Source organism: Mercenaria mercenaria, chromosome 7 (genome assembly GCF_021730395.1).
Source record: "Mercenaria mercenaria strain notata chromosome 7, MADL_Memer_1, whole genome shotgun sequence".
Lineage (NCBI taxonomy): Eukaryota > Metazoa > Mollusca > Bivalvia > Venerida > Veneridae > Mercenaria > Mercenaria mercenaria.
In genome coordinates, this window is record NC_069367.1 from 84,992,052 (window position 1) to 85,014,188 (window position 22,137).

At 36.1% G+C, this 22,137-nt stretch overlaps 1 protein-coding gene across 1 annotated transcript in view; it reads left to right on the top strand.

Annotated features, from left to right (window-relative positions):
* The window catches only part of LOC128545971 (carbohydrate sulfotransferase 14-like), a 59,587-nt gene extending 53,757 nt beyond the window's left edge, over nucleotides 1-5,830 (top strand). The window contains exon 2 of the mRNA XM_045329421.2: nucleotides 4,498-5,830. Within this exon, the coding sequence (XP_045185356.2) occupies nucleotides 4,498-5,283 (786 nt within the window). The 3' untranslated portion in view covers nucleotides 5,284-5,830. The remainder of the gene's footprint in view (nucleotides 1-4,497) is intronic.
* Nucleotides 5,831-22,137: the final 16,307 nt, after the last annotated feature.

Below are 22,137 nucleotides of genomic sequence, written 5' to 3' on the forward strand. Positions count from 1 at the left end.
TGGCGACTTTCCAGCTTTAATGGTGGAGGAAGACCCCAGGTGCCCCTCCGTGCACAATTTCATCACGAACGGGCACCTGGGCAGAACCACCGACCTTCCGTAAGCCAGCTGGATGGCTTCCTCACGTGAAGAATTTTACGCCCCAAATGAGATTTTTAACCCACATCGATGAGGGGTAAACGGTTTGAAGTCAACGACTCTAACCACTCGGCCAAGGAGGCCTCCACCTCAAAAGGTAGACCAAAAGACTTTCCGATAGGAATAACAGGAAAAGCGATGCTCACATTGACGAAAATCATATGAAGTAATGCTATGCAAAGATGTACACGATTTGATTAATGCAATGTACTATCAGACATCTGTCAGAAACGAACATACGGGCGTCAACGTATCTGTAGTTTAAATGCAGGTATTGCATCATCCTTTGTGAATTTTTGAGTTTTTGAGGTAAATGTCAGATTTTACGCGTAAAATACCTCTCACATTTTTTTATGTATTTCATAAATTAAATTTCCATGTAAATTTTATTTGTTTCAGTAATAAGAAGTTGATATTTTCTAAACTTCAGTAATATATATTATCCCCAAAACCATTATAACGGGCCTTAAATTGTCAAAATCGCGCCAAAGTGGTCGAATTTCACGGCTATGGCCTGATTCTTGTGAAAAACGAAAAAGCATGAGTTCACGCATATGCCGTGAGTTCCTTGAAATCTAATATTTGCGAGACACAAACCTACAAATAGACTGGACTAGATATCTTAAGTGCATAACATTTTTTTTTGTATAATTTTTAAATATTAACGTTTACTTTTCGGCAAGAGATTAGCTAGTTTCGGTATGTCAGGTTAGTTTATTACATTTTTCAGACCTTTGGTAATTTATTTCGAATGAGGAATCTAAAATGTTTCGTTTGTATAAGCTACAAGATTTATATTTGAAATTTTGTAATATAGTAATTAGACAATTATCTTTCTCATGAATCGTATATGTCAATCCTTTCATTGTAAATTATGGAACGCCGGTACTGCATTGCATTGTAATGTATATGTTGGCAAGTATTGTACCGTACATGTAATATGTTATTGTAATTTGAATCTCTTGTGTGCCAGTCTATAGCATATCGATACAATGTCCGTATTGTTGTATGGGAGTTGATATTACATTCATTCCAGCTATATTATTTATTAACTTTTTTTCTTCATTCATTGTAAATAAACATTTCTGTCAATAAACTTGTAAATATTGTAATGAGTGTTAAGTTGTTTCGATTTTTGCTGTCCCCGGTTCGTCCATCCTGTCACAACATCATTAAAGGTTTGTTCGAAATGGAGAGAATTTGTTCAACATTAACGTGACAACGAATCGTTTTACATTCTTGCATTACAGTTTCAAACGACCACGGTCAATTACATTTATTTGTGGTACAGTGCATTCTTGTTTTACAATTTAATGTTTGATTATCGGGTTGTGTCACCAAACATCAAAATGTGTTGCTATAAAAAGGAGTTTATGTACAGAAGGTGTTTTCAGTTGACGCTTAACGTACGTAATCCTGTTTCCGCCATCGAATTTTCGACGAGACAGATACGAGAAAACTTGAAATTAAGCATCTAATTTTAATTTTTCGCGCTAAAATTGTACCGCGAAAAGTCGAAAGCTTGAATCTTTTAACACGACAATTGTCGGTAAAAGTCAACTTCTCGATCTAGAATCAAGCGCGAAAACTAGAACTTTAAAAGACTTAACATCAACTCGCGCAAATATGTCCCGCGAAAAGTAGAAATCTTGACGTTATTGACCGAAGAATTGTCGTGCAATCATCAACTTGTCGACCCATAATCTAGCACAACATGTTAAAATTAAGTGGCCTATCTTCTATTTTTCGTGTCAGTTCTTTAGCCGATAATTTCGCGGTATGATCACTTAAATTTCGACTTTTCGTTCTAGGACTAATTTACCGGGGTTTGATGTCACTACATCACCACCGGTGTTATGGCTAATCCCCGGCGGACACCGGACCCGGACCCTACGAACTGTCACGGAAATACACGATTCTATACGGAAACGTTCGGCTTTTTACTTATTCCTGAAACTACATTTGCAAATAATAGGCACTTGAAAAGGCTGTCAATGGGATTGTCAAGGGAAGTGTTCAGCACCATAGACTTAATAAATTTTATATTATTATAATAATAATGTTTATTAATTGAAATATAAACCAACTTAAACTTCAATTAATCCAAGCAATACGTTTGCATTATACATTTCTGTCTTATGTCGACGTGTCAAACCAATAGAATTTGATAAATTATTCCTAACCCTAGAACGAAAAGTCGAAATTTAAGCGATAATATCGCGAAACTATCGGCCAAAGAAATGACACAAAAGGTAGAAGTTCAGACTTAAATTTATATATTTCGCCCTACAGTCGAAACGTTAACGTTTGCACGACAATTGTCGTGTTACAAACGTCGACTTTTCGTCTTTTCAAAGAAATATCTTAGCACGAGAAGTTGAAATAAGCTCTCTTAATTTCTACTTCTCGCGCTTGATTCAAGGTCGAAAAGTTGACGTTTGCACGACGATTGTCGGGTAAAAAACTTCAAGATTTCGACATTTCGCGATAAATTTATTGCACGAAAAGTTGAAATTAGATGCTTAATTTCAAGTTTTCGCGTATCTGTGTAGTCGAAAAGTCGATGGCGGAAACAGGATACCGTATAAACGTATACAGAATAGCTGTGTGGTTTAAAAGACTGAACTAATCACCTTTACGAACTTTATACTTTTTGCAATGTTCAAGGAGATAGTATGCCTAGTCAGCAAAGTGAATTCAAACAATTGTTTCATAGCAATTTATTTTATTTCGTGTAATCCAATGTTTTAGCTACTACAATCTCAAGTACAATTTTTATTCAGGTTTCAAGTACATGAGCTTCCAACGTTGATTAGTATAGAATGAAGAGAAAAGTATGTTACGTTAATTTTTTAGTGTATTTTGTGTTCACTGTTATCCGTTTAAAATCTGGAAAGTAGATCCCTCGGAAGCACCGAAAACAAGGCAAGTCTGTGTCCCTGATAATTTTACTAGAATGCGCGTAAACATTCTATAATAACATTAAATTGTACATGTGACAGGACTCATGTTACTGTTGTATCGCATTTTTTCTTTAAAAGGCTTAAGTGCATTTGAATGTATTTTTTACATCTATATGTAAAATGTATAATACTTATAATACATACACCTTTCTCATTAAATGTAGCTTCAAGAAATTTAATTTTCAAAATAGGTTCTTTATTCGTCATTTTTTTGTCTTTTTGCATTTATTTTAACAAATATCAAAGCTTAAAGTACTTAAAGAAGTATTCCTCATCTAACTGTTTTCTGAAAACTTCATTGTGCTTAAATATATTTTTCTGTTTAAAAACAGAAAAAGCCGAAATTGTGTTCTTTTTATATCCCCTAAAATGTGTCATTAGATTAACAGGTCCTGGGGTTCGTTTCGATGATAACCTTAACTTAGTTAATGTTATCACTACTGTCCATTATAATATGAAAAGCATAGTTTTAGTAAAAAAAAATATATATCAATGGGAACAGAAAAAATAGCCATTAAAAAATCAACCTGCCATTTTCGAAAATTTCCGGATTTAGTAACCTTGCACCCGACCATGTTTCAAATAACATAGCTGACCATTATCCTTTTTTACATTCTGCATTACATTTCATCATTCAGTTTTCGCTAATTTCGAGTTTTGCTTTCCTTTTCACGTAAGTATTTTCTGCACGACAGGGTAACTTTCTGTACAGATCGGTTTTGGTTCAGATTGCAACTTGTCAATGTCAACATAATAAATGTGAACACTAAAGTGCAAAAGTAGATGACATATAAGAGTAATATATTATGAGTTATTATATTTGTAATATCAATTCAATTCAAATAACTTTTTTTATATTTTTAACTATCTTGAAAATAGCTTTACGATTCTTTGACCGAAAAAGTGGTACCAAATTTGTTTCTCCATACCCCACAAAAACATTTGGGGCTATATAGGAACGACCTTGTCGGTCCGTCCGTCCGTTAATATTTGTTGTTTCCGGACAATAACTCATGAAAGACTTGACAGATTTTGATAATGTTTGATACACAAGTGTAAGATCATAGAATACAGGTCATGTTTGACTTTGGCTACAAACCATTATTTGTTTGACGTTGTTATGGTCCCTTTCCAGCTTAAAATATGCCAAACTGGTGGTTTCCGGACAACAACTCATGCAAGGCTTAAAATATTTAAAGAATGTTTCGTGCATATGTGTAACAAAATAAAATTCAGATCAAATTCGACTTCGGCTACAAACCATCAATTTTACGTAGTAATAACCCATTTCTAAATTAAAATCTGCCCAACTTTTGTAAGGACGAATTATTGGGGTTTATCCGTCACTCCTGTGACAGTTCCAGTTTAAACATTTTTCTTCATTTTATATTTCTAGATAACGCACAAGTTGTTAAATGACAATGGACAAAATCTTACAGCAAGACAACGTGCAAAGTTTGTAAGAGAACGATGTAAATCATTTCTACAGGAAAACAATATACTACTTTATCCCAATACAAGATGTAAATTCGATGGCCAATTTATGATTAGTCGTCGTTATAACTTAGCTATTTGCTATAACTGTAAAGTGGCGTCTACAAACACAAAACGTGTGCTTTACGCTCTCGACCACAATTTTACTGAGAATGTCAACAGTCTTACAAGACGAATGGTAGATCCGTATAGTAGGCAGCGCAAGCAAAAGTTCCAACAAGTTATGTCCGAAAAGCGCCGTCCCAATATAATGTTTATTAGAGAACCACTAGAAAGGTTGCTATCTGCATATAGAAATAAACGAGCTTATACAAAGGAATTTACCAACAAATCGTTTTCATTTAGAAAGTATTTACAACTGATTATAAACGAAAATATGATTAAACTGGACAGACATATTTATCCATATTTTGAAAGGTGTCGGCCATGTGAAATGCAATATGACCTAATTGGTCTCCTAAGCAATTTTTACGATGACACTAAAATGGTGTTGAAAGTGATCGGCGCCAGTGGAAAAACTGACATCCCGGAAAGGTTTGCAACTGGTTATGAATCTGATTCAAGCGATAAGTTTTTACAACAGTATTATCAAAAAGTTCCAGATAGTTTAATTAACAAATTATGGTTAAAATATTACAAGGACTATTATATTTTTGGATTTCCTTATCCAGCACACCTGTTGAAATGATATAGTTGAAAGTGGTAAATGTATTACCAAAGTTCTAAACTTTAAAGAAAGGTTGAGACTGGGTTTGTTTGTTTTGTGCTTATTATCGCTTGTCAACAGTATTTCAGTATTTCAGTTATGTAATGATGGACTAGGTTTCTTTAATCATGTGCTTCTACTCATCAAGCAGCTGCAATTACGCACATAATTCAGAGGAAGGGTACGAATGATTTTAAAAACAAGGCCTTTTATCTCTCGACTATGGGAAAATACTCCTCATCCAGGGATCAAACTAACGACGAAGCATTTTGTATATCTGCGCTTTCCCTATTTATCTCAGCACGTGTTCAGATTGCAATTGATTAAGTTATTTTCTTACATTCATTTAAGTATGACAAACGTACATTGGGAGAAACCAAATTAAAACTTATATGTAATTCATGTTGTCTGGCAGAATAATTCTTTGTTGCTTGTTGCAAAACGCCGCTCAAATAACAAGGATAAATATCAAACACGGCATGTCTCGTTCAAAAAATCGCAGCCCCAGAAAAACGCGTAACCAACATCGCACATACACACACACAATCACAAGCACAAAACAAACAAATAATGAACCACTGAGGGACACCATCTTGGAGAGTTAAGTGGCAAAAAAAAAAACACTGAAGAGCTTAAACTGGTTAATGGTGCGCACCCAATCTCATTCTTACCGCCATCATATTCTAAAGTCACTGGGTAGTGTAAATATAAGTAATCACTGCCGGATGAATCTCTAACACAGGTAATGGAAGCAAAAGGCAAGGCATGTCAAGCACAAAATTGCTCCTGTATAGTTATATTAAAGGCAAACCTAAAGAACCAAAATCGTATCTACTCAATGCATAAACAACCAAAAGGTCCGACGAAAGGCCAGATAAAAGAACTCAAAACAGTTCAGTCCAGATGGGAGTCCCCCCTCTTCCGTCAGGCACAATGAAAGAGGAAAGCGCTGTGTCCAACTGTAAACGTGTTGAACACTTTACATGCGATGTGTCTCAAAACAGTTGGGTCGTAACCTATTATAATAAAACGTTTTATAATTTAACCATATACAGTTGGAAAAATTACCATAACCCAAAAATCGCACGAAGTTTATAAACAGCATTCCAATACAAATCAGATCTCGCAGAAGCTTCTTAAATTTTAAAACCAAATTTGAATTACGAAATATTTACGCAATATTTGATAACGTTAAGCTTGCTGAAGAAATATATTTGTTATATATATTACGTTCGTTGCAATTATTCACATGAATACACGCTCTGGCAAAAATAATTAATTGAGAAATATATACACAATGCCCGAGGTACATTCCCTTCCAAATGGGGGAAATGTACAATAATAAAATTACTAAGAATAAATAAAGTAGATGTACAACACGCCTGAACACCAGATAGATTTAAACTGTGTTTATTTATAGATCTACTAGTTTTGGTTCACAATGAGTTTTCATCAGGATGTAATAATAAAATTAAAATTATCATTCTTGTCATAGATCTGTATAATTTTGTCATAGTAGATTATCAGGTTTGTTTCAATACATATAACACTAGTTCTGCAGTGGAGATTCTTGAAGTTTTAGCTAAACGACTTCAACATGCCCTTCCAAAAATAGTCTTGACCAGCAAGAGTACATAAATAACCTATACATTAGTTGTAAAATTCGCCTTATTTTATTTAAGATATTATCGATTACGCAGACCTTATTGAAATGAATAGTGTTATTCTATTTGTAGATTTTAAGAAAGCTTTTGACACACTGGAACTTCATTTATTTATTTATTTTGTTGGGTTTAACGTCGCACCGACATAATTTTAGGTCATATGGCGACTTTCCAGCTTTAATGGTGGAGGAAGGCCCCTCCTTCCACAATTTCATCACGAGCGGGCACCTGGGTAGAACCACCGACCTTCCGTAAGCCAGCTGAATGGCTTTCTCACGTGAAGATTTCTACTCCCCAAATGAGGTTTCGAACCCTCATCGATGAGGGGCAAATGGTTTGAAGTCAACAACAGTAACTACTCGGCTACGAAGGCCCCAAACTGGGACTTCATGTTTAATGTCTTAAACACATTGGCCTTCATAAATTTGGTTAAGACATTATATAACAATATATCCTCATGCGTAATTAATAATGGGTGGAAATCTGATTTCTTTAAAATTTCACGAGATATACCACAAGGATGTCCATTATCAGCTTTACCTTTTATTATTGTAGCCAAAATTATGGCAATTAAAATCCGTGAAAATCAAAATATAAATGGAATTGCAATTAATGATTAAAGAAATTAGGCATTTGAAATTGACTCAATAAGCAGATGATACTACACTTTTCTTGAAAGACAAGTCAGAAATTCCTTTTGCCAATCAAATTATCGATGAGTTCGATGTATATTCTGGTTTAAAACTAAATAAATCAAAACATGAAGGTATATGGATTAGAAATATAAAGAATAATGAAAAACGCATGAGGCAAAATGATTTTTATGAAATTGTAGAAGCAATATTTTCAGCAAATCCTTCCTTGAATAACTCTAAAACAGTGATCTTAGGGAACCTAAACACAGACGTGTCTAATTGTAGATGCTCACTAGTTTGAAGTTTTAATTATATGTGCGATATTTTTAGTCTCAAACAAGTGCAATTTACTAGGCTTACACCATCGATTTCTACAATAATTGAATTAATTCTTGTATCGGATCCAGAAAACATCCCACAGAGTGATGTAATTAACTATAGTGTTAATGACCATATGATGACATTTTGAACCAGGAAAGTTACTCGTAAATCAATAGGTAAGCACAATACTTTTACTGTTCGATCTCATAAACACTATACAGAAGAGGGTTTTAAACAGTCTCTTTTAGGATCAGATTGGACACCAGGTTTATGTTTTGAAGATGAAAAAACTGTTTGGAATAACTTCAAATTAATCTTTTTTATCTGCACTTGATACAATTGCTCCTGTCAAATCAGGTGCGTATTATACAAAGGACTAAGGAGTGGGCTAACTCTGAAGTTCTACAATGTATTAAGGCAGAAAATAAGGCTTTCCATAATTGCAAGAGAGAAAAAACTGAGAAAACTTATATCACTTTAGGGCTATGGAAACAAAGCTTGCTATGTTATAAATAAGACAAATCAGAACTTTTTTAATTTTCTGTTGAAAATAATCAGAATGACTCTAAGTCTCTTTGGAAGTGCCTTTAAAACCTACTAAGATTACCGAATAAAAATTCTCAGTGCTCAAGTAACATAGGGTTGAACATTGATAGTAGCAGTTTTAATAAACTTACTTTTTATACTTCTGTTGTTGATATCAGAATAATTTGTATGTTTGATATATTGATAACGTAACACATTAAGCACAGATAGTGCTTGGCTCCCTTTCCATGCTATCATTGCTATAATTATTGTCGAAGTGCTGTGGCTTTTTGAGTTCATTATGTAAATAGCTGGATTACAGCATCACACATTATGTCGTTGTAAAACGCTATGTATAAATGTGGACCAATCAGGAACAAGTTCTAAAAAAACACGTCCGCTAAGGCATAATTAGGAAGATGAATGGCAGAGAAGGCATTCTATATCCATTGGTTGAAGTAGACACATCGAGGATTCAACTAATAATTTATCCCAGTACCTAGATAAGGAGACTATTGCAGTTACCCTGTCAGGGCGGATAAATTATTAAAAAGATGACGTTTAAAGTTATAGACTAAAGAAGAGTTGCAGAATTTCAACACGATTTCGAGCTATAGGGCCAGCGCATAGGAGTTTTACCTTAAGGGTAGTTGAATTCTATAGACAATAGCAGATATAGGCTGAGCATCGGGAAGCTGAGCCAAAGACCGTTCCAGAGAGTTCCAGCTTATAGACAGCAAAGGCATAGGGGATATACCTATATGGTAACTGAATGCTGCATATGACAGCATATAGGCGCTAAGCATCCAAGAGTCAGGGCAATCATATAGAGTGTTATGGGACAGAGGCCGAGCATCTATGCGATAGGAATCGTATGTTGTTGATTCAGAGACATTGTCTGACGGGAACTTCAACAAAAAGACCAGTCATGTATAGAGTCTCAAGCCTATAGGAGTTTGAACTCATCATTTTTAATTGAAGATTGTTAGTTTGAAACATTTAGTGATTTGTCTGATCCCTGAAATTGTCTTGCTCATAATAAAAATAATTTACGAATCATTGGTACATGTATCATTTAGACAAGGTAGCCAGAGGAAAAATCTATATATGAGATATTTGGTATAGCCAGCTTTACGTTTTAACAATGGACATTATATTTCGTTTGTCAGCTAGTCTAAGACATAGTCACCTTAGGGATAGGACCTATATTATTGTTCAAGATACGTAATGCGTATGCACTTCCCTGGGTCATATAACCTGTGTCCTTACAGCTGACAAGCTATTAAGTAAATTACCAAATATTGTTAGTTATTTTGGTAGGAGCTTTGTTATCAATTTCAATTCCTCAAAAGGTATTCAATCGAATAGCTTTTCATTTTCTGTAGTATCTTAAGTCTGCCAGAGTAGTCCCCTTATACAAGAAGAATGACAAGACAGATGGAAATTACCGTCAAGTCTCAATAGTAAATGTTGTCTCTAAAGACATAGAGAGGTTTATTTATGATCAATTTGAGAAATACTTAATCAAAAGTAGCCCTGTCTTGTAAGCTGTACGGCCGTAAATGTTTAGACACTTCCAAGATAGCGGAAAGTCAACACAGGTAGGTGTTCCAGTTTTTCATTGATAACATGTTTTCTTCAACACTTTTAACGGCCACACTTGTAGCAAATGATAGCGGAATAACATGTTCCTCATCGGTATTATCTAAAAGTTTGTTGATGTCATTGTTTCTCGAATTATATTGAAGCAGAATGTGCCAATTTGATGAAATTAAAATCAAATCGGAAAACGCTCATTATTTTCGGTCATATCTCATTCAATAATCATATCTGTTTGAATATTTCTCTGGTATTTTGAAGCTTTTTTGCCGGTTCTTTACGATGGTAATGCTTGGCTTTACGAAACTTAACTGGAAATATCAAAATTTTTACGATTTTTAAATTGTCAATACAGTGGCGTACCAACACGTTGAGCGGTGTAGACACGTTATTTTATACGAAACAAATTGAACGGTGTAGATACAAGTTAATTTCTTCTATGCTACAAATGCCATTTAAAAATATGTAAATTAACAACGCGTTAAAATTAACTTAAGGGTGGGGGGCCTCCGTGGCCGGGTGGTTAAGGTCGTTGACTTCAAATCACTTGCCCCTCATCAATGTGGGTTCGAGCCTCACTCAGGGCGTTGAAGCCTTCAAGTGAGGAAGCCATCCAGCTGGTTTACGGAAGGTCGGTGGTTCTACCCAGGTGCCCGCTCGTGATGAAATAATGCACGGAGGGGCACCTGGGGTCTTCCTTTACCATTAAAGCTGGAATGTCGCCATATGACCTATCAAGTGTCGGTGCGACTTTAAATCCAACAACAACAAAATCACTATAAGTTCCAACTTCGTTTTTGAAAATGGAAAAAATCAAAGTAAATCTGATCAAACCTATTTCAATGTTTATTGAAATTACAACATACAAGTTTCATAAAACTGATAATGGGTGATTCCAAATCAACTTGATACACATAAAACTCATATTTTTTAAAGGTGTAGACTTTTCTCATCAGATACGTTAATCAGTACACTTAAGTTTGACAAAATTACACTTTTGTATCATGTAAAACGTTGTTATGGAAATTTAGAAACATTTATGTATGTAAATCAAAATTAACAATATTTTGTTTCTGTTCTACGTTTTGCATTGTGTAATCAACTGAAACATTTCTTCTTACCTGAGCACTTTCATATCTCTTTCAAAATTACATTGCTATTGTTTAACACAAATCTTACAATAACTATCATATTACAAAGGTAACTATATTAAAAATCTTTTGCTTACTATCTTACTTGATTTATACTTATTATTTTATGTATATGTGATGATAATTTTATGCGTTAACCAGAGGTATACCTGATGAAATGCAACAATGAATGAATGAACACATCTAATGAATGAAAATGTGAAAAAGAACTATTACAACAAACATTATCATAACATATGTATATTGTTTGACCAATTTTTATACCTTACTTTTTTTTTCTACTCCATCGTTTCTGTATAATGCCATCAGTAATGTCAGGATACTGGTTATAAGACCCAGGGAAGTGCCTACGCCTTTAGTATCTTGAACAATGGTTTAGGTCCAATCGCTAAGGTGACTATGTCTTAGACTAGCTGACAAACGATGTAGAATGTCCTTTGTTAAAACGTAAAGCTGGCGAGACCAAATATCTCCGATATTGAATTTTCCTCTGGCAACCTTGCCAAAATGATTCGTGTACCAATGATTTGTAAATGATTCATATTATGAGCCAGACAGTTTCAGGGATCAGGCAAATCACTAAATGTTTCAAACTAACAATTTTCAATCAGCTAAACCTCCTATAGGCTGGAAACTCTATACTAGACTGGTGTTTTTGTTGAAGTTCCCGTCAGACAATGTCTTTGAATCAACAACATACGATTCCTATCGCATAGATGCTCGGCCTCTGTCCTCTCACACTTTATATGATTACCCTGACTCCTGGATGCTCATCGCCTATATGCTATCACATGTAGCATTCAATCACCATATAGGTATATCCCCTATGCATTGGCTGTACTTCGCCAATAATGCTGAACCATCTATAAGCTGGAACTCTCCTAGTATCTCAGTAAATTTTTCCAAACTCTGGGTCTCTGTCTCAGCTTTCCGATGCTCAGCCTATATATGCTATCGTTTATAGTATTCAATTACCTTAAGGTAAAATTCCTATGCGCTGGCCCTATAGCTCGAAACCTATCGAAATCCTGCTACTCTTCTTTAGTCCAAGAACTTCTAAAGTCTTCTTTTTAATAATTTATCCGCCCTGACAGAGTAACTGCAATAATCTCCTTCTCATGGTACTGGGATAAATTATTAGTTGAATCCTCGATGTGTCTTCTTCAACCGCTGGATACCGAATGAGCTCTCTATTTATAGCCCAGCAGACGTGCTATTTTTAGAACTTGTTTCTGATTGGTCCAAATTTTACATAACGTTTTACAACGAGTACCTGCTCTATTAAATGTCCGGTTCTCTTTAACTATTATATATGACTCAATGTGTGATACTGGGATCCAGCTATGGACATAATGAACCCAAATCAGCCACAAATGGCCCAAAGTCTATTATTAACAGCAATTCAAAAAAGGGAGTCGAGCACTATCTGTGCTTATATGTTACATTAACAATAGATCAATTATACAAATTATTCTGACAATAGCCCCCTTCTCAAGAAAATACTTTCAGATTTTCAAACATTTAAGGGATATACAAAATATACAAAAATCTCCTTTTCTTTTTACTATTTCTCGATTTTTATAAATCATGTATCACTGCTATCAATAACGAATATTCAGTAATATTCTGATCAAAGTTCAATCATCTCTAAAAGACTCAAAATAAGGTATATAATATAAAGAATATCATACAACGTTCATCATCAGACCTTTTTATTCTACTATTATCATAAATGATATTCATTTATTTCTCTGATCGTTAGCGTACTTGTCATCTTATCCTTTGTCATAATAATTGTTTTCATCTCTTTTTTTCATGATAGCTCCTGTCAGACCTAAAAATAAACCCTTTACCGAGATCATCTCTCATGTCATTCTGTCTCCGTGACTTCTTATGGTCAGATTTATTTGGGCTATGATCTTTATAACCACTATCTTCTAGTCTGTTAATATATCTATATATGCCGTTTTTGTTAGGCCAGCGTGATCCTCTTTTCATGAACTTCTTCGTAGATGACCTCTCATGATCTTGGTCACATCCTCTATCAGTATAATTGTGTGACTCTGCTCTGAGATCAGATTGTCTCCAGTTTCTTTCTGTTCTATCATAATGCCTATATTCTCGCAAACGATATCTACCGTTACTGCTCTTTGATGCCATGCCTGTCTTTCTGGCTTACATCACATAACCGGCAAAACCTTGTTACTTCGTTTGTTATACCTGGCCAGTGAAACCTTGTGCATATTTCATCCACTGTCTGTTTAGCTGATAAGTGTCCCTTGACTTTTGACTTATGAGCTAATGTCATAACATTTCTGAACTGTGTTGGGACTACTATCTGTTTAACAACTCTGCCCTTCTTTTCCATGAAGATTCTATATAATACGTATTTCTTCACTTCAAAATGAAACCTGAAACCTCTTTTTGTTTTCAGTTTCGCCTTATCTTTAGCATAAGTCCAAAGTTTCTTTAACGTCTCATCATCTTTCTGAGCAATTTTCATTTGCTCAATATTAAACGTTTGCTCTTTGACTTCGCAAACCTCGGATGATTTTGAAGTTACTATATTTATTGCATACTGGATTTCTGTCATCCCAGTTGCAGCAACATTCTCGCCGGATGAAAACTGTCTTTCATCTCGGGTTTTCCAGTTTATATCTGGCCTATCAGAAACTCCTTTTATATTTCCGATTATCAAATCGCATGTCATGGTCGGCAAAACCATTGCACTTCACCAATAGAATATGGTGTATCAACCTGCATCTTTGCTGCAGGTACTGTCTTTGATCGTCCATCAGTCGCAACCATAAGGTACTTCTTATCTGACATTAGATTCTCTGCTACGAGATCTTTCCTGACAGCTGCCAGCTCACACCCTGTATCCCTCAAAACCTGAACTTCTTTATCACCTATATATCCTTTCTTCAGTACTATGTTCCTTTCACCTGTTACTGAATCAATGGTACAGGTGCTTGCTATGACCGAAACGAATTGACCATCTCCTAACATAAGTCATCATTTTTCTATGTTGTCTGTAACCTGTTCGTCATCTAATGGTACAGCTATGCATGAAGCTGAAACTTTTCTTTCATTCGACTGTCTGTCTTTGTGCGCTTGGCCTTCCTTTCTCCTGTATGTAGGTGTAGTATTTTGCATTCCATGCCTATTTTTCTGTCTTTCCACATAGGACCCACTACTAGCTTAAGCTGCACCACTTACTTTCCTCTTGGATAGGTCTCGGCATTCTCGTGCTATATGGTCTTCCTTATTCCTTACTACATATGAAACATATGGGCTTCTTAAAAGTTGACTTTTCTCTTTGTGTGTGCTGGGACACTGGCTGAACCTCGGTCGAAGGCTGTAGCTCCTTGCTGCATGACAAATTATTTCTATTCGTCCTGTTAGATGTGATAGGGCCGCCATGAGCTTCAATATATTGTTCTGCCAACTGTGTAATCTCAGCTCTTGACTTTGCAACCCTTTCCTTTATGAATAAAACAAGGTCCTTAGAACAAGTTTAGATGAAGTCGTCTCTGAACATAAGGTCTTTCAGCATTTCAAACGTATTGTCAACTTCTCCCATTTCTGTCCATCGACTGAAGTACCTGTCCAGCCTTGCCATGAACTGAAAAACAGTTTCGCCACGCTCTGGCATACATTCCTGAACTTCAATCTAAAACTTCCCTCTATCAACTGATAACGCTTCAGAAATGCCGTATAGTCATTGGCTTGGTCTGGAGGCATGACTGTATATACGTCCAGGCCTTTTCCTGTGGGTAATGAGCTGAGGCTCACAGCCCATGTCTCTTCTTTCCATCCCTGGCTTTTTGCAAATCGTTCGTATCGTTCAAGGTATGCATCCATATCATCTTTACTTTCTTCGAATTACGGCATCCTTGGCCGCAATGTTTTACCGCTTAAGTGCTCAGCACCTTTGTCAGCTCCCAAAGCTCCAGCATCAGCCTTTATTTTAAGCATCTCCAACGCCTGTTCCTTCAACGCACGTTCTTCCGTTAATCGTTCAATTTCAAACAATATTTTCTTCTCGGCTTGCTTATCTTCATAATCCCGTTTTTGTTCCACATAAAGCGGTAACTTCTCGGTCTGCTCAAGTTCAAACAGTCGCTTCTTCTCGGCTTCTTGAGCCTCAAACCCACGTTGTTCATCCTCATTGCGCCGCCTTTCCTCTTCTCGTCTTCCCGTCTCAACATGCGTTCTTCACGTTCAGTACACTTCTTCTCTTTTCTGTCAACAAACTCTATGAGCTCTGATCCTGAGAGACCCATACGTTCTCCCATTGAAACCCATTTATCATAATCTATCTTGAACCCTTAAGCTCGAACTACCTCTGAAACTCAATTGTATGTAGCTCAGACTACCTGCTGTCACAGCGCCTTCTGGTACACCAACAGAACGTCAAAACCACTAGTCTCTGTACCTCCTTGGATATAGATCCCGGACGAGCCCACAAATTGTCAGGATACTGGTTATTTGACCCAGGGAAGTGCCTACGCCTTTAGTATCGTGAACAATGGTTTGGGTCCAATCGCTAAGGTGACTATGTCTTAGACTAGCTGACAAACGATGTAGAATGTCCTTTGTTAAAACGTAAATCTGGCGAGACCAAATACATCCGATATTGAATTTTCCTCTGGCTACCTTGCCAAAATGATTCGTGTACCAATGATTTGTAAATGATTTCTATTATGAGCTAGACAATTTCAGGGATCAGGCAAATCACTAAATGTTTCAAACTAACAATCAGCTCAAACTCCTATAGGCTGGAGACTCTATACTTGACTGGTGTTTTTGTTAAAGTTCCCGTCAGACAATGTCTTTGAATCAACAACACACGAGTCCTATCGCATAGATGCTCGGCCTCTGTCTTCTCAACTCTATATGATTGCCCTGACTCCTGGATGCTCATCGCCTATATGCTATCACATGTAGCATTCAATCACCATATAGGTATATCCCCTATGCCTTAACTGTATTTCGCCAATAATGCTGAACCATCTATAAGCTGGAACTCTCCTACTATCTCAGTAGATTGCCAATCTCTGGGTCTCTGTCTCAGCTTTCCGATGCTCAGCCTATATATGCTATCGTCTATAGTATTCAATTACCTTAAGGTAAAATTCCTATGCGCTGGCCCTATAGCTCGAAACCTTATCGAAATTCTGCTACTCTTCTTTAGTCCAAGAACTTGCAAAGTCTTCTTTTTAATAATTTATCCGCCCTGACAGAGTAACTGCAATAGTCTCCTTCTCAAGGTACTGGGATAAATTATTAGCTGAATCCTCGATGTGTCTTCTTCAACCGCTGGATACCGAATGAGCTCTCTGTCATCAATCTACCTATTTATACCCCAGCAGACGTGCTATTTTTAGAATTTGTTTCTGATTGGTCCAAATTTTACATAACGTTTTACAACGAGTGCCTGCTCTATTAAATGTCCGGTTCCCTTTAACTCTTATATATGACGCAATGTGTGAACCTGGGATCCAGCTATCGGCATAATGAACCCAAATCAGCCACAAATGACCCAAAGTCTATTATTAACAGCAATTCAACAATAGTTAAAACAAAGATAGTTTGAAAAGGGAGTCGAGCACTATCTGTGCTTATATGTTACATTAACAATAGATCAATTATACAAATTCTTCTGACAAGTAAAATAAATAAAAAAGCAGTTAAAAATTAATCATTTATTATGGTTGAAGTTTAAATGCAAATTCAGTAAGAAAAGTAGTATATAAAGAATACTGTATTTTCTCAAACACATTCAATGTAAATGTACATAATTATGTGAATATAACTTATATTAGTACTTCTGCTATTGCTAGTGGAGTCAAACAAAAAATGTCATCAGATACGTTAACACACAAACTCTAAAGTTAAATTGTCGAAAAATGAACATCAGTCGGAAAATCAGTTAGCAAAGAAAGCAGAGGCATTTATCATTCAATATATACTGCCTTTTGGTTTTGCCATGGGGGAAGAATCCTCCATTAAAGATATGATGTTTTCAAAGTCTACCCACAATTCATCAGGTCTTGAAGGCCATCTGAACAGTGGTATCGACCCTTTGCCACGGGTCTTTTCCATGAACGAAACATGCGCATCCTTTTCATTGGAGTCGACCTATAGGAATTTGCCCACATACTGTTTGACCTCATATTTAGCCAAAACAAATTATCTAACAACAGGAACTTTCATCTGCCACTTTACGTTTTCATTGTCAGCTTTAATGTCTTGGACTTTATTTAGAAATCTTTATGTTTGGGTTTTCTGCTTTATACTTTTGATATATATTCTCTAGATAATCATTGAGGATATGCACGTGTCTCTTATCACCTTGGTTCATGGGCTTTGGTATCTTTTTCCCAGGCATCTGAATACTGACATGATGTTCCCATTCAAGGAACTGTATGATTTCTGTTTTCATCATGTTCTGTCTTCGTTGAGTCGTTTTCGACAAACAGGTCTCACTATTTTCGTGTTGAAACTGTTCAGCACTTTTCTACCAACACCTGTTTCCTTTCAGATTGTGTCTTACACTTACACGTTTTTACAAGCTTTTCCAGGCGACATAGTTTTTGACCCGACATGACCCAATTTTCGAGCCAAGCCTAGAGATCATCAATATAATAATGCGTTGTAAGTTTGTTCCAAATCAAAGCATAAATGAAACCTCTATATGGCTGAAAGAGCCAATATAGAAAAATTAGTTTATTTCAGGGGCAATAATTCTAGAACTCATGATGGAATCTAGCTGGTTTTCAAAATGAATCGAGATCTTACTGTGACTTACGTTGTTTGTAAGTTTGGTTAAAATCAAATACAAAATGTCACTTCTATCGCAGCAGTAAGCTTTACTCCACTATTGTTACAAAATCGGTCAACAACATGAAAACCAGAACAATGCGGATCTTTTCCTTTTGTTAAAAAGAGGAACATATTTTCTTTTCTGATCCCAAATGTGCTTTTTTTATTAAAAAGCAATATTCAAAGAAACACTTTTCAAAATGAAGAATAATCTGCACAAAAAATGCTCATCAGATGGCTACATTATTAACTCTATCTTGCCATTACAAAATGCAGCCTCTACCGCTAACACAAGCTAAATGTTGATAGACAGATGACGGACATCGAGTGATCACAATGTCTCACGTTCTGTCAGTGTTTAATATGTTTGGCCTGAATTACATCTTTAAGAACTACATGTAATACTGAAACAAATTTCCCTCCTCTCCCTTTAGGTAAAATAATTTGTATTGTCCTAATACGAATTTTTCAGCCGGATCATTTATTCTCGCAATATGATCTGGCCAGGCACCTGTCTGGGCCATTTCCCACTCACTCAAGAGTAATCTAGCTGCTTCCTCTCTACACCTGGCATTGTACAGAGTAAAATAAAATCTGGAAAGAAGATCCGTCGGAAGCACTGAGAACAATGCAAACAGTGAAAATTGCATACTCGGGTTGATTGAGTCTGTTAATGAGCAGTAATGGAAAATGCAACCCTGCCCACGGCCCTAGCACCAGCTAAACTTCTTAACCATGAATAATGTTTTAGTGAGTACTCTTATACTACAAAATTCATTTCTACTGTCATGTACTCTTTAACTTGTCTTACTGCATTGGTTATGAGCAATTTGTCAGGCCTTCTTGCTTTTTCTAGAGATTTTTTCACACAAGTTTGTCTGTCACATGACTTGTTTTTGTATGCAAGTTTGAAGTTTTTATTTCATTTCTTTTCTCATTCTGCTTTGTTTCTGCATAAAAACCATGTAATGTTTTGATTGACTTCAAAATGATTGCATCAATCGTCAGTTTCTGTTCATGTTTCTCCTTTCTTTTCCGATGGGTATCTTCCAGCCGTAAAGTTTCTTCAGTAAGATTCTACTTAGTCTGGCAGATAATCTCTATCAAACATATCTTCAACATCTTTTTCAGAATTACAAATATTTTAAAACTTTGAAAAAACGTTTGCTCAAGTCCCTCATATCAGTCAGTATCTCTTTGAATTCGTTTTGTTTTCCTTCCTCATGGCGCTTGAGATTAAAGTGTTGATATACTTTTTATTGTAACAAGATTTGCTCCTGCAAACATCTTTTACTTCATCATCTCTCAACCTATTCAATATGTCTCTGAATTCTTCATCATCATACTTTTTTCACAGACTTTTTGTAATAGTTTTGGTTTCAATGCCACAAGACTTTTACCATCACATGTATGTCTTGAAAAATACTTATTCGAAAAAAAAACACAACAAAACAAAACAAAAAAATCCCTTTAAATTCAGTACTGACACGTAAATTGTCATGGTATTGTGGTTTGCATTCTCTCATTGATGGTGCACTATCTTCTACAATGTCTTTTAAATCGTTCTCATATATACCTTTTCTTAATACTTTATCAAATATAGAAGTTTGAATATGGCATGGTTTGATAATATTTCCTGAACTTCTGCTTTATCTTTCTGTTTCCTGATGATGTGTCTCTATAGTTTTCCGCTATTCACTGCACTTTTACAAAACTGCTGAATCTGTCTGGTTTCTGAAAAGGAGACAAATTAAATCTTATAAGCTAAACAGTTAATTTTAGCACTTTACCATATAAACAGCAAGGTTCCGATACCTTAACTTCTGTATTCAGTTGAATGGTAATTGATAAAATGTTCAAATCAAAGGGCAGGTCATGTAACTGGAGCTGCTTTTCAGAAAATCACATGTCTTCAACAACTGCCTAAACATCTTAATAATAAGTCAGTTTTATATACTGTTTACTTGGAGCACATGTACATAAAAGACCCCAAAAGAACTCGAATACCTCTAGACCGTACGCGCATTTTTTGATACAAAAGGACCAGTAAAGGGGGGATTATTTAAGAAATGTTGGAGTTATTGCTCTTAAGCCTGATAATGTGGGTGTAATGAGGAATAACTAGCTTTAAGTTTAAAGCAAATCCATCAAGTAATTACAGAGATAAGGAGAAAAAGAGAGAAAGTGCATAAAAACTTTAACCAAACGTGTGGACGCGGAAAGACGTCGATAGCACGGCGAGTAGGATAGCTATCCATATACTTCGTATAGTCAAGCTAAAAATAATTAATTCGAGCTATCTCCACTTAGAAACCTCTGACCTTGATAATGTATAGTATGCATATTTTCAGGCGATACACTTTGTCAGAATAATTTGTATGTTTAATATATTGATAACGTGACACATAAGCACAGATAGTGCTTGACTCCCCTTTCATGCTATCTTTGTTATAATTATTGTTGAATTGCTGTTAATAATAGATTTTGGGTCATTTGTGGTTGATTTGGGTTCATTATGTCGATAGCTGGATCCCAGTATCACACACTGAATCATATATAATACTTAAAGGGAACCGGACATTTAATAGAGCAGGTACTCGTGGTAAAACGTTATGTAAAATTAGGACCAATCAGAAACAAGTTCTAAATAGACGATAGCATATATAGGCTGAGCATCGGAAAGCTAAGACAGAGACCCAGAGATTGGTAATCTACTGAGATAGTAGGAGAGTTCCAGCTTATAGACGGTTCAGCATTATTGGCGAAGTACAGCCAAGGCATAGGGGATACACCTATATGATGATTGAATGCTACATGTGATAGCATATAGGCGCTGAGCATCCAGGAGTCAGGGCAATCATATAGAGTTGAGAAGACAGAGGCCGAGCATCTATGCGATAGGACTCTTATGCTGTTTATTCAAAAACATTGTCTGACGGAAACTTCAACAAAGACACCAGTCAAGTATAGAGTCTCCAGCATATAGGAGTTTGAGCTGATTGAAATTTATTAGTTTGAAATATTTAGTGATTTGCCTGTTCCCTGAAATTGTCTAGCTCATAATTAAAATCATTTACGAATCATTGGTACACGAATCATTTATGCAAGGTAGCCAGAGGAAAATTCTATATATATGAGATATTTGGTCTCACCAGCTATACGTTTTAACAAAGGACATTCTATTTCGTTTGTCTAAGTCTAAGACATAGTCACCTTAGGGATAGGAACCATTTCATTGTTTACGATACTAAAGGCGTAGGCACTTCCCTGGGTCATATAACCAGTATCCTGACAATTTGGGGGCTCGTCCAGGATCTATATCCAAGGAGGTACAGAGGCTAGTGGTTTTAACGTTCTGTTGGTGTACCAGAAGGCGCTGTGACTGAAGGTAGTCTGAGTCACATATAGTTAAATTTTAGAGTTAGTTCCAGCCTAAAACTTAAAGATGAACTACGATAAATGGGTTGAGATGGGTGAACTAATGGGTCTCTCAGGTTCAGAGCTCATAGAGTTTGTCGATAGGAAAGAGAAGGAGTATACGGAACGTGAGGAACGTATGCTTAGACGAGATGAGGACAGAAGGAGGTTTGAGGCTCAAGAAGCTGAGAAGAAACGATTGTTTGAGCTTGAACAGGCCGAGAAGTTACGGCATTATGAGGAAGAACAAGCTGAGAAGAAAATATTATTTGAGTTGGAACGTTTAGAAAGTGAAAAGAACTTTAAACGAGCAAGATTTAGCTTTGAAAGAACATGAGCTTGAATTGCTTAAAATAAAGGCTGAAGCCGGAGTTTTAGGGGCTGATAAAGGTTCTGAGCCCTTGAGCAGTAAAACAATGCGACCAAGGTTACCAAAGTTCGAGAAAAGTAAGGATGATATGGATGCGTACCTCGAGCGATTTGAGCGGTTTGCAAAAAGCCAGGGATGGAAAGAAGAGACATGGGCTGTTAGTCTCAGCTCATTACTCCCAGGAAAAGGCCTGGCCCCGCTTTCACTAACGTTCTCAAGTCAAAATCTCAGCTCAAGTCTGAGAAAAATCTCAACTTTGATTCTCAGCTTGAGATTTTTCTCAGATTGGCTTTCACTAAAAATCTCTCAGTAAAATCTCAACTTCC